The 16575-nt window shown below is 45.9% G+C and overlaps 1 protein-coding gene across 1 annotated transcript; it reads left to right on the top strand.

Annotated features, from left to right (window-relative positions):
• The first annotated feature begins 2880 nt into the window (after positions 1 to 2880).
• LOC128641178 (uncharacterized) lies at positions 2881 to 8890 on the top strand. The gene is made up of 2 exons (XM_053693744.1): positions 2881 to 3475; positions 7008 to 8890. Exons 1-2 carry the CDS (start codon positions 2881 to 2883, stop codon positions 7583 to 7585), a joined length of 1173 nt encoding a protein of 390 aa, XP_053549719.1. The 3' UTR covers positions 7586 to 8890.
• Positions 8891 to 16575: the final 7685 nt, after the last annotated feature.

Here is a 16575-nt window from a genome sequence, read left to right as displayed (position 1 = left end):
TGTGGGTACAGTAATGAGTATATAATATGTGTGAGTACAGTAATGAGTATATAATATGTGTGGGTACAGTAATGAGTATATAATATGTGTGAGTACAGTAATGAGTATATAATATGTATGAGTACAGTAATGAGTATATAATATGTGTGGGTACAGTAATGAGTATATAATGTGTGAGTACAGTAATGAGTATATAATATGTGTGAGTACAGTAATGAGTATATAATATGTGTGGGTACAGTAATGAGTATATAATATGTGTGAGTACAGTAATGAGTATATAATATGTATGAGTACAGTAATGAGTATATAATATGTGTGGGTACAGTAATGAGTATATAATATGTGTGAGTACAGTAAAGGAGTATATAATATGTGTGGGTACAGTAATGAGTATATAATATGTGTGAGTACAGTAAATGAGTATATAATATGTGTGGGTACAGTAAAGGAGTATATAATATGTGTGAGTACAGTAATGAGTATATAATATGTGTGAGTACAGTAATGAGTATATAATATGTATGAGTACAGTAATGAGTATATAATATGTGTGAGTACAGTAATGAGTATATAATTTGTGTGGGTACAGTAATGAGTATATAATATGTGTGAGTACAGTAATGAGTATATAATATGTGTGGGTACAGTAATGAGTATATAATATGTGTGAGTACAGTAATGAGTATATAATATGTATGGGTACAGTAATGAGTATATAATATGTGTGAGTACAGTAATGAGTATATAATATGTGTGAGTACAGTAATGAGTATATAATATGTGTGGGTACAGTAATGAGTATATAATATGTGTGAGTACAGTAATGAGTATATAATATGTGTGAGTACAGTAATGAGTATATAATATGTATGGGTACAGTAATGAGTATATAATGTGTGTGTGTACAGTAATGAGTATATAATATGTGTGGGTACAGTAATGAGTATATAATATGTATGGGTACAGTAATGAGTATATAATATGTGTGAGTACAGTAATGAGTATATAATATGTGTGGGTACAGTAAATGAGTATATAATATGTGTGGGTACAGTAATGAGTATATAATATGTGTGAGTACAGTAAGGAGTATATAATATGTGTGGGTACAGTAAATGAGTATATAATATGTGTGAGTACAGTAATGAGTATATAATATGTGTGGGTACAGTAATGAGTATATAATATGTGTGGGTACAGTAAATGAGTATATAATATGTGTAGGTACAGTAATGAGTATATAATATGTGTGGGTACAGTAAATGAGTATATAATATATGTGGGTACAGTAATGAGTAAATAATATGTGTGGTACAGTAAATGAGTATATAATATGTGTAGGTACAGTAATGAGTATATAATATGTGTGGGTACAGTAATAAGTATATAATATGTGTGGGTACAGTAATGAGTATATAATATGTGTTGGTACAGTAATGAGTATATAATATGTGTGTGTACAGTAATGAGTATATAATATGTGTGGGTACAGTAATGAGTATATAATGTGTGGGTACAGTAATGAGTATATAATATGTGTGGGTACAATAATGAGTATATAATATGTGTGAGTACAGTAATGAGTATATAATATGTGTGGGTACAGTAATGAGTATATAATATGTGTGAGTACAGTAATGAGTATATAATATGTGTGAGTACAGTAAAGGAGTAAGAGGAAAATTACAGCTAAACGCAAACACCGCAGCAATGTAAAAAGAGCTCTGGTCGCTAACGCTAAAAAATTGGTACAACAGTCAGGTCACTAAGGGGTTAAATATGGTAAAAAAAAAAAAAGAAAGCAGCAAACCTTCTTCTTGTTTAAGGGGAATGAAAGGTAGCAGAGTCTCCTGTAATGGAGTTAAGGGATGAGCTGACAGGCTAGTGGAAAATCCCAGTGCAGTCTAGTAGCAACAATGTTGCAAGGTGAGGGGAGGTCTTAGGCTCACCTAATATAAAGGAAGTTCTGGAACAATCTGGCCTCTTCCACCTGGGATTTTGCAAGGAGAAAGTTTTGCCATTCTTCAAGTGAAAATGTCTAGGTCCAGGAGAAGTGCTGCGGTGCCCATTCGCTTCAGGGAGTCCCCTAGGAGATCCTCGAGGAGTGCACCTGTGATTGAAGAGGAGGATGAGGATGTGGTGCCACCAACTCCGGAAAAAACAAGGCCAGTATCCTCTGCTTTGATTCCTAATGTTGTGGTAATTAACCCCCCAGCCCCTGAGCTTGCACCCGCCGGGCCCGGTGCTGTTATGGTTGCGGGACAGGCGGGTGCAGTGAGCACTGGCCCATCTGGCCTGGACACGGCTCTGGAGGCGGGCCTGGGGGCCCTTACGGCCTCCGGAATGTCTCCTGAGGCGGCGGCGGCCATTGTGGGCATGTTTAAGGCCCTCACGGCCGCTGTGCTGCCTCCGGTGGCAGGCCGGGTGGAACCGGGGCCTACCGCCCCTCATCATCCCCCTTTTGTGGGCCAGGGGCCTAGCGACCCTCATCAGGCAGGGCCCAGTATTGAAAATCATCCGGCCGGGTCCCTAGGGCCCGGCCCGGATGCCTCATTGGTGGCTCAGTCGGCTACTGGAGCGGGGCCTGCGGGTCCTCGCCCACTCACCAGACCGCCGCTTTCATTGGTGGCTCAGTCGGAGGCTGCAACTACCAGTGCAGGCTCCGGTTGCGGCCTTGCGTCCGCCGCGTCCATTTCCGGCCGGTCAGGTGACACGCGTGACGTCACTTCCGGCGCCGCGGTAGTCACACGGCCGGAACCTGGATCGGAGGGACGCATTCAGCGAGCGCGCAAGAGGCCTAGCCGGGTACTCTCCACAGGTGAGGGGGGAGTATCCGGGCGGGCCTGCTCTGCTGCGCGACACTCTGCAATAGCTAGCATGGCAAACAGAGCAAGTCTCTTACAGAGGGGCCGCGGCGTGCAGAGAGGGAGGCTCAGGGGGTCCAATGTTAACAAGTATGGGAGAGCTAGAAGCGCATTGCTGGAGCGCCAGTGGTATAACAGGGGGGGTGCCAGCAGCAACTATGTACCCCAAACAAGGGAGAATGCGCCCACTGATGGGGCACAGGGCGAGTCGCTATGCACAATAACTGCAGGGGTCCAGGGAGGCCAAGGGCTTGTTGCTGCAGGTGCTCAGAGCGTTCATTCAGTCAGGGAGCGCGTGGTCAGAGAATCCCCCTATGTGGCAGGGCCAGCGAATGAATGGAGTGGTGATATGAATGACGAGAGGGCTAGAGGGGTCCCAGACAGGGCCGGGGGCAGTACTTCTACCCCGATTGGGGGCGGCAGTCAAGGGGGACACATGGCTGGCCTGGATACTCCCCTCTTGTTTGTTTCTCCCCCACAGGACATGGTGCCTACACCGCAGAGGACAGAGGGCCCGGGTACAACGGGAGTAGGACTATCTGTACAGCCGTCAGGCGGATCAGTGGCAGCTGCACCAGGAATATCTACCCCTTCAACATCGGCAGTTGGTGAGAGAAATGTATTTAATTTGTCACGCATCACTGACACCGACTATAGCACTGATTCAGACTCAGATGGTGGGAAGAAATTAGGGCTTAACAGTAAGGGGCAGCGTCGCATGTTCAAAATGTTAAGGCTATTGGTGGCTGAGCGTAATCAGGCTAGAGGTTTAGGTAGCATGGAGCAGCCTGCGCCGATAGCGGGGCAAAGCACAGCGGCAATATCCAAGGGCACTGGCCAGGGAGGCGAGAGCGCTGCGCAGCTGCAGGACATGTCAGTCAGTACCAGGAGGGTGGCGTTGCAGGGGGACTCTTATCCCTGCAAGATCCACTGCCTCCATGCACATCTCAAACCCAAGACGGTACAGAAAATCCGCGATCATAAATACGTCAATATGTTCGAGCTGTCCCTTGAGGCGCAGTGAGACAAAGAGCGTAGTGAGGATGGGACTGGGCCAAAGAAGATCCAGCGCCCAGACACATTTGAGGAGTGGAGGAAGTGCTTTCGGGTATTCTCCTCCTGCTACATCGAACAGAGGCCGGAGGCCGCGGTTGATGTAATTAAGTACGCGGAAATCATTGAATGTATCTATAATAGATATGGGGAAGGCATGTGGCGTGCTTATGATAGCGAATTTAGGCGGAAGATGGTTGGTAACCCGGTCTTGAACTTTGGGGTAAAAGACTTGGACCTGTGGTCCCTGCTCATACCGGAAAAGGGGGGGGCAGGAGTTTCCTTGCTGCGGTCAGGGCTCCAGAGGCCAACGGGCCCCATCAAGCGGAGAGGCAGGGAGTGCTGGAAGTACAATGAGAAGCAGTGTGACAAAGGAGCTTCCTGTTCCTTTCGGCATGCTTGCATGTACTGCAGCGGTCAACACCCAGGTGTTGAATGCCCGAAGCGGAGGGACGGAGGAGCCTTCCGTGGGGCAAAATCGGGGGGGGCTGGACAAAAGAGCTCCAACACCCCTGAAGCTGGACGCCATTAGACCTTGGCTGGCGGCCTACCCAGACAGGGTGTCGGCTGCCAACCTACTAGCGGGGATTGGCGAAGGTTTCAAGATACCAACATTGGGGTTGGTAATGGGGTCCTCGTCGCACAAGAATCTGAAGTCGGCTTACGAAATGCCGGGCGAAGTTAGGGCGAAACTGAGCAAAGAAATTGCTCTGGGAAGATTTGCTGGTCCATTTGAACAACCTCCCATCCCTGACCTGGTTATTTCCCCTTTAGGGGTGGTTCCCAAAAAGGAACCAGGGAAGTTCCGCCTGATTCAGCATTTGTCCTATCCGAAAGGGGGTTCCGTCAATGACGCAATAGACCCACTGATAAGCTCGGTGTCTTACCAATCGTTTGACCAGGCGTTGGAATTGGTGGTGGCGGCGGGTCCGGGCGCGCTGCTAGCCAAAATGGACATCGAATCTGCCTTTCGGTTACTCCCCATACACCCAGCATCTTTCAGACTGATGGGGTGTAAATTCGAGGGGAATTATTTTGTAGACAAATGCTTGCCCATGGGTTGCTCGCTATCGTGTGCTTATTTTGAAGAGTTTAGCTCATTCTTGCACTGGGCCATTATCACGGCGGCCGGCGGGGGAATAGTCGCTCATTATCTGGACGACTTCCTGCTGGTTGGCGCCGCGAACACACGAGAATGCGATCGACTGATCGCAGTAATGCGTAGGCTAATGTCGAAATTTGGAGTGCCACTGGCTGAGGAAAAAACACAGGGCCCCTGTACAAGACTCACGTACTTGGGGATCGAAATTGACACTGCTGCAAGGCTATGTTGTCTCCCAGCCGATAAGGTGGAAGCAATGCTCTCGGCGGTGCGCAAAGCCAGGGCAGCGAAGAGCATGCCCCTGAGGGAGCTTCAGTCAGTGCTAGGCTTACTCAACTTCGCGTGCAAAATTATACCCATGGGTCGCGTGTTTAACAGGAGGATGGAAGCTTTACTTTCCAGTCCGCACGGCACACGTAAAGTGTCGGTTTCGGAAGACATGCGGGAAGATTTGAAGGTATGGGAACTCTTCCTGCAAGGCTTCAATGGAACACTGCTGTGGCGCGCTCCTAGGGTTTCCAGTCAGACAGTGCACCTGCTGACGGATGCAGCTGGAGCAGCAGGTTATGGCGCCTATTTGGATGGGCAATGGAGCGCCGAGCCATGGCCCTTGTCATGGGTCCGAGCCGGACTGACAAGGAACTTGACACTTCTGGAGCTCTTTCCCATAGTTGTGGCTATGGAGCTCTGGGGGCCGGCGTTAAAGGATCGCTACATAGTGTTTTGGACGGACAACGCTAGCGTTGTGTTCGCCATAAATAGGTTGTCTGCGTCGTCACCGGTAGTTGTTAGGTACTTGCGACAGCTAGTGCTGAGGTGCTTGCAATACAATATTCAGTTTTCCGCGAGGCACGTTCCCGGGGTCAACAACACCCTGGCGGACGCACTCTCGAGGTTTCAATGGGAACAGTTTCACAGACTGGCCCCTAACGCAGCAGCAGTTGGCTTACCTTGTCCCCACTCTATTTGGCAGTTGGCGGGGCAGGGAGGTCCATAGGGCACCTAGTGAGGGCATCCCTGGCGCCGAACACGTGGAGAGCTTATTCACAGCACTGGGGCGAGTGGGTAAGTTACTGTCACGAACAGGGCGCAGCGCCGGAAAGGGTCTCGAGGGATCTGTTCTTGGAGTGGCTGGCAGAGAAACACGGGCAAGGGACTTCGAAGGGCGCTATATCCAATAGAATAGCTGCAATCTCCTTCTTTTGCAATATGCTAGAGTGGCCCAATATCACGAAAGGTTTCCTGGTGAAGCAAGTGATTAAGGGCTGGGGAAGGCTCGAGGGTAGAGCGAAAGATGCGCGCGAACCTGTCACATTTTGTAGGCTAGCCAGGCTGGTGGACGCAATCGAGGGCATTTGCGTCGAACCCGGCGAAAGAGAACTGTTTCAGTGCGTATTCTCCTTGGCGTTCTTTGCGGCCCTCAGGCCGGGCGAGCTGGTCGCAACCTCAAAGGATGCGGTTAACACGGGTATGCAGTTGGCTCATGTCAAACTGGCGGGCGATAATTTGTTATTGTTTATCCCGCACTCGAAGACTGACCAGGAGGGGAAAGGGGTGTGGATCACTCTGACTCCCTCAGCATCGGGCGTCTGCCCGGTTGTGAGTACAAGGGCCAATATGGCGCAGCGACCGCGGGGCCCCGCCCAGTTCTTAGTGCATTCCGACGGATCGAATCTCTCCCGGTACCAGTTCGCAGCTGTGCTCAGAAAGGTAGCGCTTGCAGCAGGTTTGGGGAAGTGTAGAATCACCCCCCATTCCTTCCGAATAGGGGCTGCCACCAGCGCGGCGGCGCTAGGTTGGAAGGGAGAACGCATACAGAAGTTGGGCAGATGGAGGTCCCAATGTTACAAGTCTTACGTGCGCCCCCCCAGCTGAGGCGTAGGGGGCATTCGGTGTAGGAGTAAGGAAACAGGCGTTTTACAGTTGTTCTGGTTGTGTTGTTTAATTTTAGTCTAAGGTGATTGACTATGTAATCCGTTTTTCAGGTGTGGCTACAGGTCCTTCTCGCATCTGGATAATAGGGCACTCCTACGTGCACTGGGCGGCACTGAAGGCCCATTCTCTTCCTGAGGGGCAGCAGTTGGGGATTCCGACGTCTAAGGCATCAATACGGTGGTTGGGCCGTAGAGGCTTACAGTGGGATGGTTTGCCTGCCCTCCTCCAGAATGCCAGACATAGATGGGGACAGCCCCACATCATCCTCCTTCACATGGGGGGAAATGATATAGGGAGTGCACCGGCTCTGGACCTCATCAATGCGATGAGGTCGGATGTCAAGTGGATCTGTACCACGTTCCCGGGGGTTAGGCTGGCTTGGTCCAACATAATCCCCCGGCTGCGTTGGAGATATTTTCCCACACCTAGGATAGCATATAGGGTTAGAAAAAAAGTTAACAGGGAGCTGGGTAGAGCAGTACTAGAGGTAGGGGGTTTTGTGGTCCGCCATGAACTGATCTCAGCGGACAAAAAAGGGCTGTATCGCCCGGACGGGGTGCACCTGTCCGACGAAGGGCTGGTGATCTTCCTGGTGGACCTCAAAACGGCTCTGGTTAGTAATATTTAGCGGGTGGCGGCAAGAGCCCGGTTTATGTGGGAGTGCCTGTCTCTTGTGGCGGGAGGTCGTAGCCATCAACAATTGAGGGCGGAGTCTGCAGAGGTGACAGTCGGGCTAATGGGCGGGGGTGATGTCCTCAGGTCGTGACCTGGGGGGCCCCGCCCCGCGGGTCTGCTGGCTGAAGATCCTTTAGGACGTCCGCGCCTATTAGACGGAATGGGGTGGGGCCACATTTGCGCCCCACCCTTGGCATTTGCAATTCCACAACATCTGGCTGCGACCTCTTGTCATATGGAGCTAATAGTTTACTAGGCCTCGAATGCCGCCACAGGTTAAATATTTGAATGACTTCCGTTGAAGTCAAGTTAATATTTGTTAATAAATATGACCATCGTTATGGTCTTTAAATCCCAGCTATCTGTGTCGTGTCTTTATTTATAAGTTAAGTAGTTATGTTAAGTTGTTTTTGTAAGGGGTTGGAACTACCAGATACAGCATCAGCCCTTAGGGGAATGAAAGGTAGCAGAGTCTCCTGTAATGGAGTTAAGGGATGAGCTGACAGGCTAGTGGAAAATCCCAGTGCAGTGTAGTAGCAACAATGTTGCAAGGTGAGGGGAGGTCTTAGGCTCACCTAATATAAAGGAAGTTCTGGAACAATCTGGCCTCTTCCACCTGGGATTTTGCAAGGAGAAAGTTTCCCTCCCTCCCAACCCTATTGTTAAATGGTTAATTAAGTAGTTGCTAATGCAACATTTTTAGGCGTCATTCAGGCAGATGGCTTCCCGGACGGGTTGCTGGTCCTTTAGATGCGAAAGGCAGGGATGGGGTTAGTTGACCTAGTCTTGGTAAGACCTTAGCCGTAATTTATTTGCTTCCTGGATGAGCTTTGCTGCAGGGCTTGGCCATACCAGTGCCTTAGAGGCTGAAGCGCATCATAACATCCACGTATCTCCTAATGGCGGGAGGTCGTAGCCATCAACAATTGAGGGCGGAGTCTGCAGAGGTGACAGTCGGGCTAATGGGCGGGGGTGATGTCCTCAGGTCGTGACCTGGGGGGCCCCGCCCCGCGGGTCTGCTGGCTGAAGATCCTTTAGGACGTCCGCGCCTATTAGACGGAATGGGGTGGGGCCACATTTGCGCCCCACCCTTGGCATTTGCAATTCCACAACATCTGGCTGCGACCTCTTGTCATATGGAGCTAATAGTTTACTAGGCCTCGAATGCCGCCACAGGTTAAATATTTGAATGACTTCCGTTGAAGTCAAGTTAATATTTGTTAATAAATATGACCATCGTTATGGTCTTTAAATCCCAGCTATCTGTGTCGTGTCTTTATTTATAAGTTAAGTAGTTATGTTAAGTTGTTTTTGTAAGGGGTTGGAACTACCAGATACAGCATCAGCCCTTAAGAGAACTGGAGGTTGTGGATGTCACATTTTTGTTGTGTAGAGTGGAGCTTTAAATAGTTAGATAATACATAAAAAACTAAAGAATTACTCCTGTGATTTCCTGAGATGATCTATTTATAACTTAATCATTACATTTGCTTATACTTTGCCTTAACCTTATAAATGTCACTCGCCATAAACCAAAATAATGCAATTTTGTTTTCAGAATTGTGCCTATTGGTTGTTTGATACATTAAAGTTTTATTGAAATAGAAAAAAAATTGCAGTGGAGGTCACATGTTTCCTGTCTAGAGTGGAGCTCCACTCTGCAGATAGACTACTTTGAACATGTGACTTCCACTGACTATAGACAGGAAACATGTGAACTCCACTCTAGACAGGAAACATGTGACCTCCACTCTAGACAGGAAACATGTGACCTCCACTCTAGACAGGAAACATGTGACCTCCACTCTAGACAGGAATCATGTGACCTCCACTGACACTAGACAGGAAACATGTGACTTCCACTGACACTAGACAGGAAACATGTGACCTCCACTGACACTAGACAGGAAACATGTGACCTCCACTGACTCTAGACAGGAAACATGTGACCTCCACTGACACTAGACAGGAAACATGTGACTTCCACTGACTATAGACAGGAAACATGTGAACTCCACTCTAGACAGGAAACATGTGACCTCCACTGACACTAGACAGGAAACATGTGACTTCCACTGACACTAGACAGGAAACATGTGACCTCCACTCTAGACAGGAAACATGTGACCTCCACTCTAGACAGGAAACATGTGACCTCCACTCTAGACAGGAATCATGTGACCTCCACTGACACTAGACAGGAAACATGTGACTTCCACTGACACTAGACAGGAAACATGTGACCTCCACTGACACTAGACAGGAAACATGTGACCTCCACTGACTCTAGACAGGAAACATGTGACCTCCACTGACACTAGACAGGAAACATGTGACTTCCACTGACTATAGACAGGAAACATGTGAACTCCACTCTAGACAGGAAACATGTGACCTCCACTGACACTAGACAGGAAACATGTGACTTCCACTGACACTAGACAGGAAACATGTGACCTCAACTGACTCTAGACAGGAAACATGTGACTTCCACTGACACTAGACAGGAATCATGTGCCCTCCACTGACACTAGACAGGAAACATGTGACCTCCACTGACTCTAGACAGGAAACATGTGACCTCCACTGACACTAGACAGGAATCATGTGACCTCCACTGACTCTAGACAGGAAACATGTGACCTCCACTGACACTAGACAGGAAACATGTGACTTCCACTGACTCTAGACAGGAAACATGTGACCTCCACTCTAGACAGGAAACATGTGACCTCCACTGACACTAGACAGGAAACATGTGACCTCCACTGACTCTAGACAGGAAACATGTGACCTCCACTGACACTAGACAGGAATCATGTGACCTCCACTGACTCTAGACAGGAAACATGTGACCTCCACTGACACTAGACAGGAAACATGTGACCTCCACTGACTCTAGACAGGAAACATGTGACCTCCACTGACACTAGACAGGAAACATGTGACCTCCACTGACACTAGACAGGAAACATGTGACTTCCACTGACACTAGACAGGAAACATGTGACCTCCACTGACTCTAGACAGGAAACATGTGACCTCCACTCAAAGCTTTTTTTTTTTCTTTGCTTTTTTTTTTTTTAAATCAACTTTGATGTAACAAACAACCTATAGACAATCATTCTGAAAACGAATATTTTGCAGCTTTCTTGTTCTTAAAGGGCCACTAAACCCAAAATCTTTCTTTCATGATTCAGATAGAACATACAAATTTAAACCACATTACAATTTACTTCTATTATTTATTTTGCTTCATTTTTTGGATATCCTTAGTTGAAGAAAAAGCAATGCACATGGATGAGCCAATCTCATGAGGTTTTTATGTGCAGCAACCAATCAGCAGCTACTGAGCATATCTAGATATGCTTTTCAGCAAAGAATATCAAGAGAATAAAACAAATTAGATAATAGAAGCAAATTAGAAAGATGTTTAAAAATGCATTATCTTTCTAAATCATGAAAGAAAAAATGTGGGTGTCATGTCCCTTTAATGTTCATTCACAGTGGTTTATGCTGATTGTCATTTATAAGGTAATCACTGTGACTCTCACTTATAAGGTAATCATTGTGACTGTCATTTATAAGGTAACCACTGTGACTGTCACTTATAAGGTAATCACTGTGAGTGTCATTTATATAGTAACCACTGTGACTGTCATTTATAAGGTAATCACTGTGACTCTCACTTATAAGGTAATCACTGTGACTGTCACTTATAAGGTAATCACTGTGAGTGTAATTTATAAGGTAACCACTGTGACTGTCACTTATAAGGTAATCACTGTGAGTGTAATTTATAAGGTAACCACTGTGACTGTCATTTATAAGGTAACTGTCAGCCGCTCAGGAATCAATCCGGGATGTAACCCAACTGCTAGCGTGAATTGAAAGCACACGCTAGCACACTGAGAAATATCCAGGACGTGACCCACTCAGGAAGCAGATTAGAAGATAACAAAAATGAATATTGTTCCAGAATGCAGGAAAGCCACAAAGGATAAAACGTCCCTTTAAGTAGTACAAAGAACAAAAAGGAAATGCTCTTACTTGAAGCTTCTGAAAAAGGTCCTCTTTAGCAGGCTAGTAAAACAAAGGAAAAGTTCTCTTTTGCAGCTTGTAAAAGTATAATGTCCCTTTAAGCAGGTTTATAACAAACAGAAAGGCAAAGTTCTCTTTTGCAGCTTGTAAAAGTAAATGTCCCTTTTAAGCAGGTGTATAACAAACAGAAAGGCAAAATTCTCTTTTGCAGCTTGTAAAAGTAAATGTCCCTTTTAAGCAGGTGTATAACAAACAGAAAGGCAAAGTTCTCTTTTGCAGCTTGTAAAAGTAAATGTCCCTTTTAAGCAGGTGTATAACAAACAGAAAGGCAAAGTTCTCTTTTGCAGCTTGTAAAAGTAAATGTCCCTTTTAAGCAGGTGTTGTTTAACAAAGAATAGGTTTAAAGGTAAAGGCCAAAGCAAGGTCAGGCAGGCAGAAGTCGGCATCCAAATATCAGCAAAAGGTATAGGCAAAAGACAGGGTCAGGCAAGCAGAAGTCGGCATCAAAGTATCAGCAAAAGGGTAATAGCTACAGGCAAGGTCAGGCAGGCAGAAGTCAATGTCCAAATATCAGCAAGTAGGGATTAGGCAAGAGGCTTGGTCAGGCAGGCAGAAGTCGGTACACAGAAGAACAAAACTGATATGGTACTCACAATCCAGGGAAACAACAAACGGGCCCAGATTCAGATCTCCCGCCGAGCTTTAAAGGGCAGAGCGTAACCGTCATCAGAGGGGTGTGAGAGAAAGCGTCATGTTGCTAAGCAACATGACGTCAGAGACACAGAGGAGTTCCGGGAGCCGCGGCGACACGGCGATGAACGGAAGCGCTCATGACAGCACCCCCTCCTCAAGGACCCCTCCGGGGGACAGGACCAGGTCTATCAGGATGAGTCTTGTGGAAGGACTTGACCAATATAGGAGCATTTACTTGATGAGCAGGTTCCCAAGAACGTTCCGTGACTGGATAACCCTTCCAATGAATGAGATAATACAATTTCTTGCCCCGCAATTTGGAATCTAGAATATGGCTGATCTCAAACTCAGGATGTCCATGCACCAATAACGGTGGAGGTTTAGAAAAAGGTTTAGAATACCTGTTAAACATCACAGGTTTTAAAAGAGAAACATGAAATACCGGATGGACTTTGAGAGACTTGGGTAAAGCTACCCGATAAGCAGTGGAACATACCTGACCCAGTATTCGGAAAGGACCCACATATCGTGGTCCCAATTTGTTAGAAGGTTGTTTCAGGCGAAGAAATCGAGAGGAAATCCAAACTTTATCACCAGGGCGATATTTGGGAGCCTTTTTCCGTCGAAGATCCGAAAAGAACTTGTAACGTCTAGAAGTTACAGAAAGAATACGATGTATCTTCTGCCAATGTCGAGTTAATCTTCGGGCTGTAAGATCAGAAGCAGGATTCACTGTGGAGGAAGTATGCAAAGGGAATGTCCTAGGCTGATATCCATAAGCTGCATGAAAAGGAGAAGTCTGAAGGGAGGAATTGTACCGGGCATTATGGGCCAATTCAGCCAAAGGAAGGTAAGAAGTCCAGTTTGAATGATAATGATCCACATAATGTCTAAGATATGTTTCAAGACACTGGTTTACTCTTTCAGTCTGACCATTCGATTGTGGGTGGTGAGAAGTAGAGAGAGATATAGTAGTACCAAAATGTTTACAAAGTGACCTCCAAAATCGAGAAACGAATTGTACCCCTCTATCTGAAACAATATCTAGAGGAAATCCATGGATTCTTACAATATGTAGAATAAAAAGTTCAGAGAGTCTTTTGGCAGATGGTAATCCTGGCAAGGGTACAAAATGAGCCGTCTTAGTGAACCTGTCGACCACCACCCAGATAGTATTGTTCCCAGTGGACAAGGGAAGATGAGATAAAAGTCCATGGATACATGAGTCCAAGGCTGGTGAGGTATAGGCAATGGTTGGAGTAATCCTGAAGGAAGTTGGCGTGGGGTTTTGTTCATGGCACATTGTGTGCATACTGAGACGTAATCCTTCACATCTTGAGAGAGTGTAGGCCACCAGACATTTTGTTTGAGGTTTCGAGTGGTAATACTGATGCCAGGATGTCCAGAAAGGGGACTATCATGAGCCCAAAATAAAATCTTGGAACGAAGGCGTTCAGGAACAAAGAGTAAACCATTGGGAGGTTTACAGGACAAAGGAAGATGCTCTTGAGCGGACTGTAATTCTTGTAACCAAGAAGTTGTTAACTGGGCAATGACTTCATGAGGTTGGAGAATGGTACCAGACTCAGGAACTGGGGTATCTTGAAATTGTCTGGAAAGTGCGTCTGCTTTAATATTTTTTGATCCAGGTATGTAAGACAAATTATAGTGAAACCGAGAGAAGAATAAGGACCAGCGTGCTTGCCTGGAATTTAGTCGTTTGGCTGTTTGGAGATACAGAAGGTTCTTATGATCAGTAAGTATAGTAAATGGCAAAGAAGTACCTTCCAGCCAATGTCTCCATTCATCCAATGCCATCTTGATGGCAAGCAACTCTTTATTCCCTACGTCATAGTTAAATTCGGAAGGAGTGAATTTTTTAGAGAAAAAAGCAACAGGATGAATCCTTCCAGTCTCTGGTATTCGTTGAGACAGAACCGCTCCAGCAGCAACAGAGGAAGCATCCACCTCCAGAATAAATTGAAACTCAGGATTTGGATGACGAAGGATAGGAGCTGAGGAAAAAGCTTCTTTGAGAGATTCAAAAGCTTCTATAGCCTCAGACGGCCATACTTTACAGTTTTGTCCTTTTCTTGTGAGAGAAGTAAGAGGAGAAGTAATAGTAGCAAAATTCTTGATGAACTTTCTGTAATAATTGGCGAAGCCTAGGAAACGTTGTAAAGCCTTCAAAGAATCAGGTCTAGGCCAATCCAAAATGGCAGAAAGTTTAGTAGGGTCCATTTCGAATCCAGATGCCGATATTACATAACCCAGAAAGGGTATGGATTTTTGATGGAAAGAACATTTCTCCAGTTTAGCAAACAGATGGAATTCTCTTAGACGTTGAAGTACTTTCTTGACGTGGTGCACATGATCTTGGTGGTTCTGAGAAAAAATTAAGATGTCGTCCAGATATATGATAACAAAAATATTCAAAAAATCACGAAAGATCTCATTTACAAAATGCTGAAAAACCGCCGGAGCATTGCATAGCCCGAAGGGCATGACCAAATATTCATAATGCCCAAATCGAGTGTTAAAGGCAGTCTTCCACTCATCTCCTTTGCGTATACGGATCAAGTTGTATGCACCACGTAGGTCGAGTTTGGTGAAAATGGTGGCTCCCTGAAGATAAGTAAAAAGTTCAGGAATAAGGGGCAGAGGATAACTGTTCTTGATGGTAATCTGATTCAATCCACGATAATCAATACAGGGTCTTAATCCGCCATCCTTTTTTCCCACAAAAAAGAAACCAGCCCCTACAGGGGAAGAGGAGGGTCGAATAAATCCTCTAGCCAGATTGTCTTTTATATATTCTTCCAGAGCCATGTTTTCTGGTTTAGAAAGTGGATATGTCTTGCCTCGAGGATAGGCAGCCCCAGGAAGGAGGTCAATGGGACAATCAAAAGGGCGATGAGGAGGAAGACGTTCTGCTTCTTTTTTGGAGAAGACATCCACAAAGTCATGGTAATGCATAGGTAAGGATTCCGGAGTTTCAACTGTGAGAGCAATAGTGAGTGGTAACTTAGTAATCTTTTGAAGACATTTAGTCTGGCATGTAGATCCCCAGGAAGTGAGTTCACCGAAAGTCCAAGAAAAAATGGGATTGTGAATCTGGAGCCAGGGTAATCCCAAGATAATGGGAAATTGCGGAGTGGGAATGACATCGAAACAAATTGTCTCAGAATGAAGTATTCCTACGGTGAGGATTAAGGGTTGAGTAGAAAACTGAATGTATCCAGAACCCAAAGGATCTCCACTGACCGTAGAGACTGAAATGGAATACTCCTTCTTTAGTAAGGGTATAGAATGAGTAGAAACAAATGTAGAGTCAATGAACACACCTCCAGCACCAGAATCAATTAGAGCTTGGGTATAGATCTTCTTATGTCCAATTAGAAGAGTTACTGGAACAAAGAGTTTCTTGTATAGGGAATGACCACTATTTTGGCTTAACTCAGTTCCCTGGACTAGAGTTAAGCCCTGGCTTTTACTGGCCTAGTAGGACAATCCCTTAATAAATGTCCTTTAAGGCCACAGTACAGACATAAGCCAAGAGTCCGTCTTCTTAAGCGTTCAGTCTCAGTTAATTTTATACTTCCTACTTCCATGGGTTCAGCCTGATCAGTAGTAGGAGAGGCTGGAGTGACTGGATTAGAAAAACGAGGAGCTAAACGAAAAGGAGTTCGAGTGGAAGTCCTCTGTGTTCTATCCTTTTCTTGTTGGCGTTCACGAAACCTGGCGTCGAGACTGATACAGAGATTTATTAAGGCTTCTAAGGACTCTGGAAGTTCACGATACACCAATTCATCCTTGAGACGCTCAGAAAGTCCTTTACGGAAAGCGGCTCTGAGTGCTCCCTGATTCCAAGTGGTTTCAGAGGCAAGGGTGCGGAACTCAATTGCATATTGAGAGACTGGTTGATTTCCTTGACGTAAATCCAGGAGAGTTGCTTCAGCAGCGGATGACCTTCCAGGTTTATCGAATACGTTTGAGAATGTAGATAGAAATGTATCAACATCCAACAGTATAGGATCATTCTTTTCTAGCAAAGGTGACACCCAAGCCAAGGCTTTTCCTTTCATTAAGGAAATAAGAAACGTGATTCTAGAAGAGGCAGTAGCAAAGAGAGTAGGGCTATTTCGGAAATGAAGACGGCATTGATTCAAAAAGCCTCTACATTCTTCAGGATTCCCATCATATTTATCC

The sequence above is a fragment of the Bombina bombina genome, chromosome 10, assembly GCF_027579735.1.
Source record: "Bombina bombina isolate aBomBom1 chromosome 10, aBomBom1.pri, whole genome shotgun sequence".
In the NCBI taxonomy this organism is placed as follows: Eukaryota; Metazoa; Chordata; class Amphibia; order Anura; family Bombinatoridae; genus Bombina; species Bombina bombina.
The sequence above is the reverse complement of the archived record's forward strand: the minus strand, read 5'-3'. Positions and strand labels throughout refer to the sequence as shown.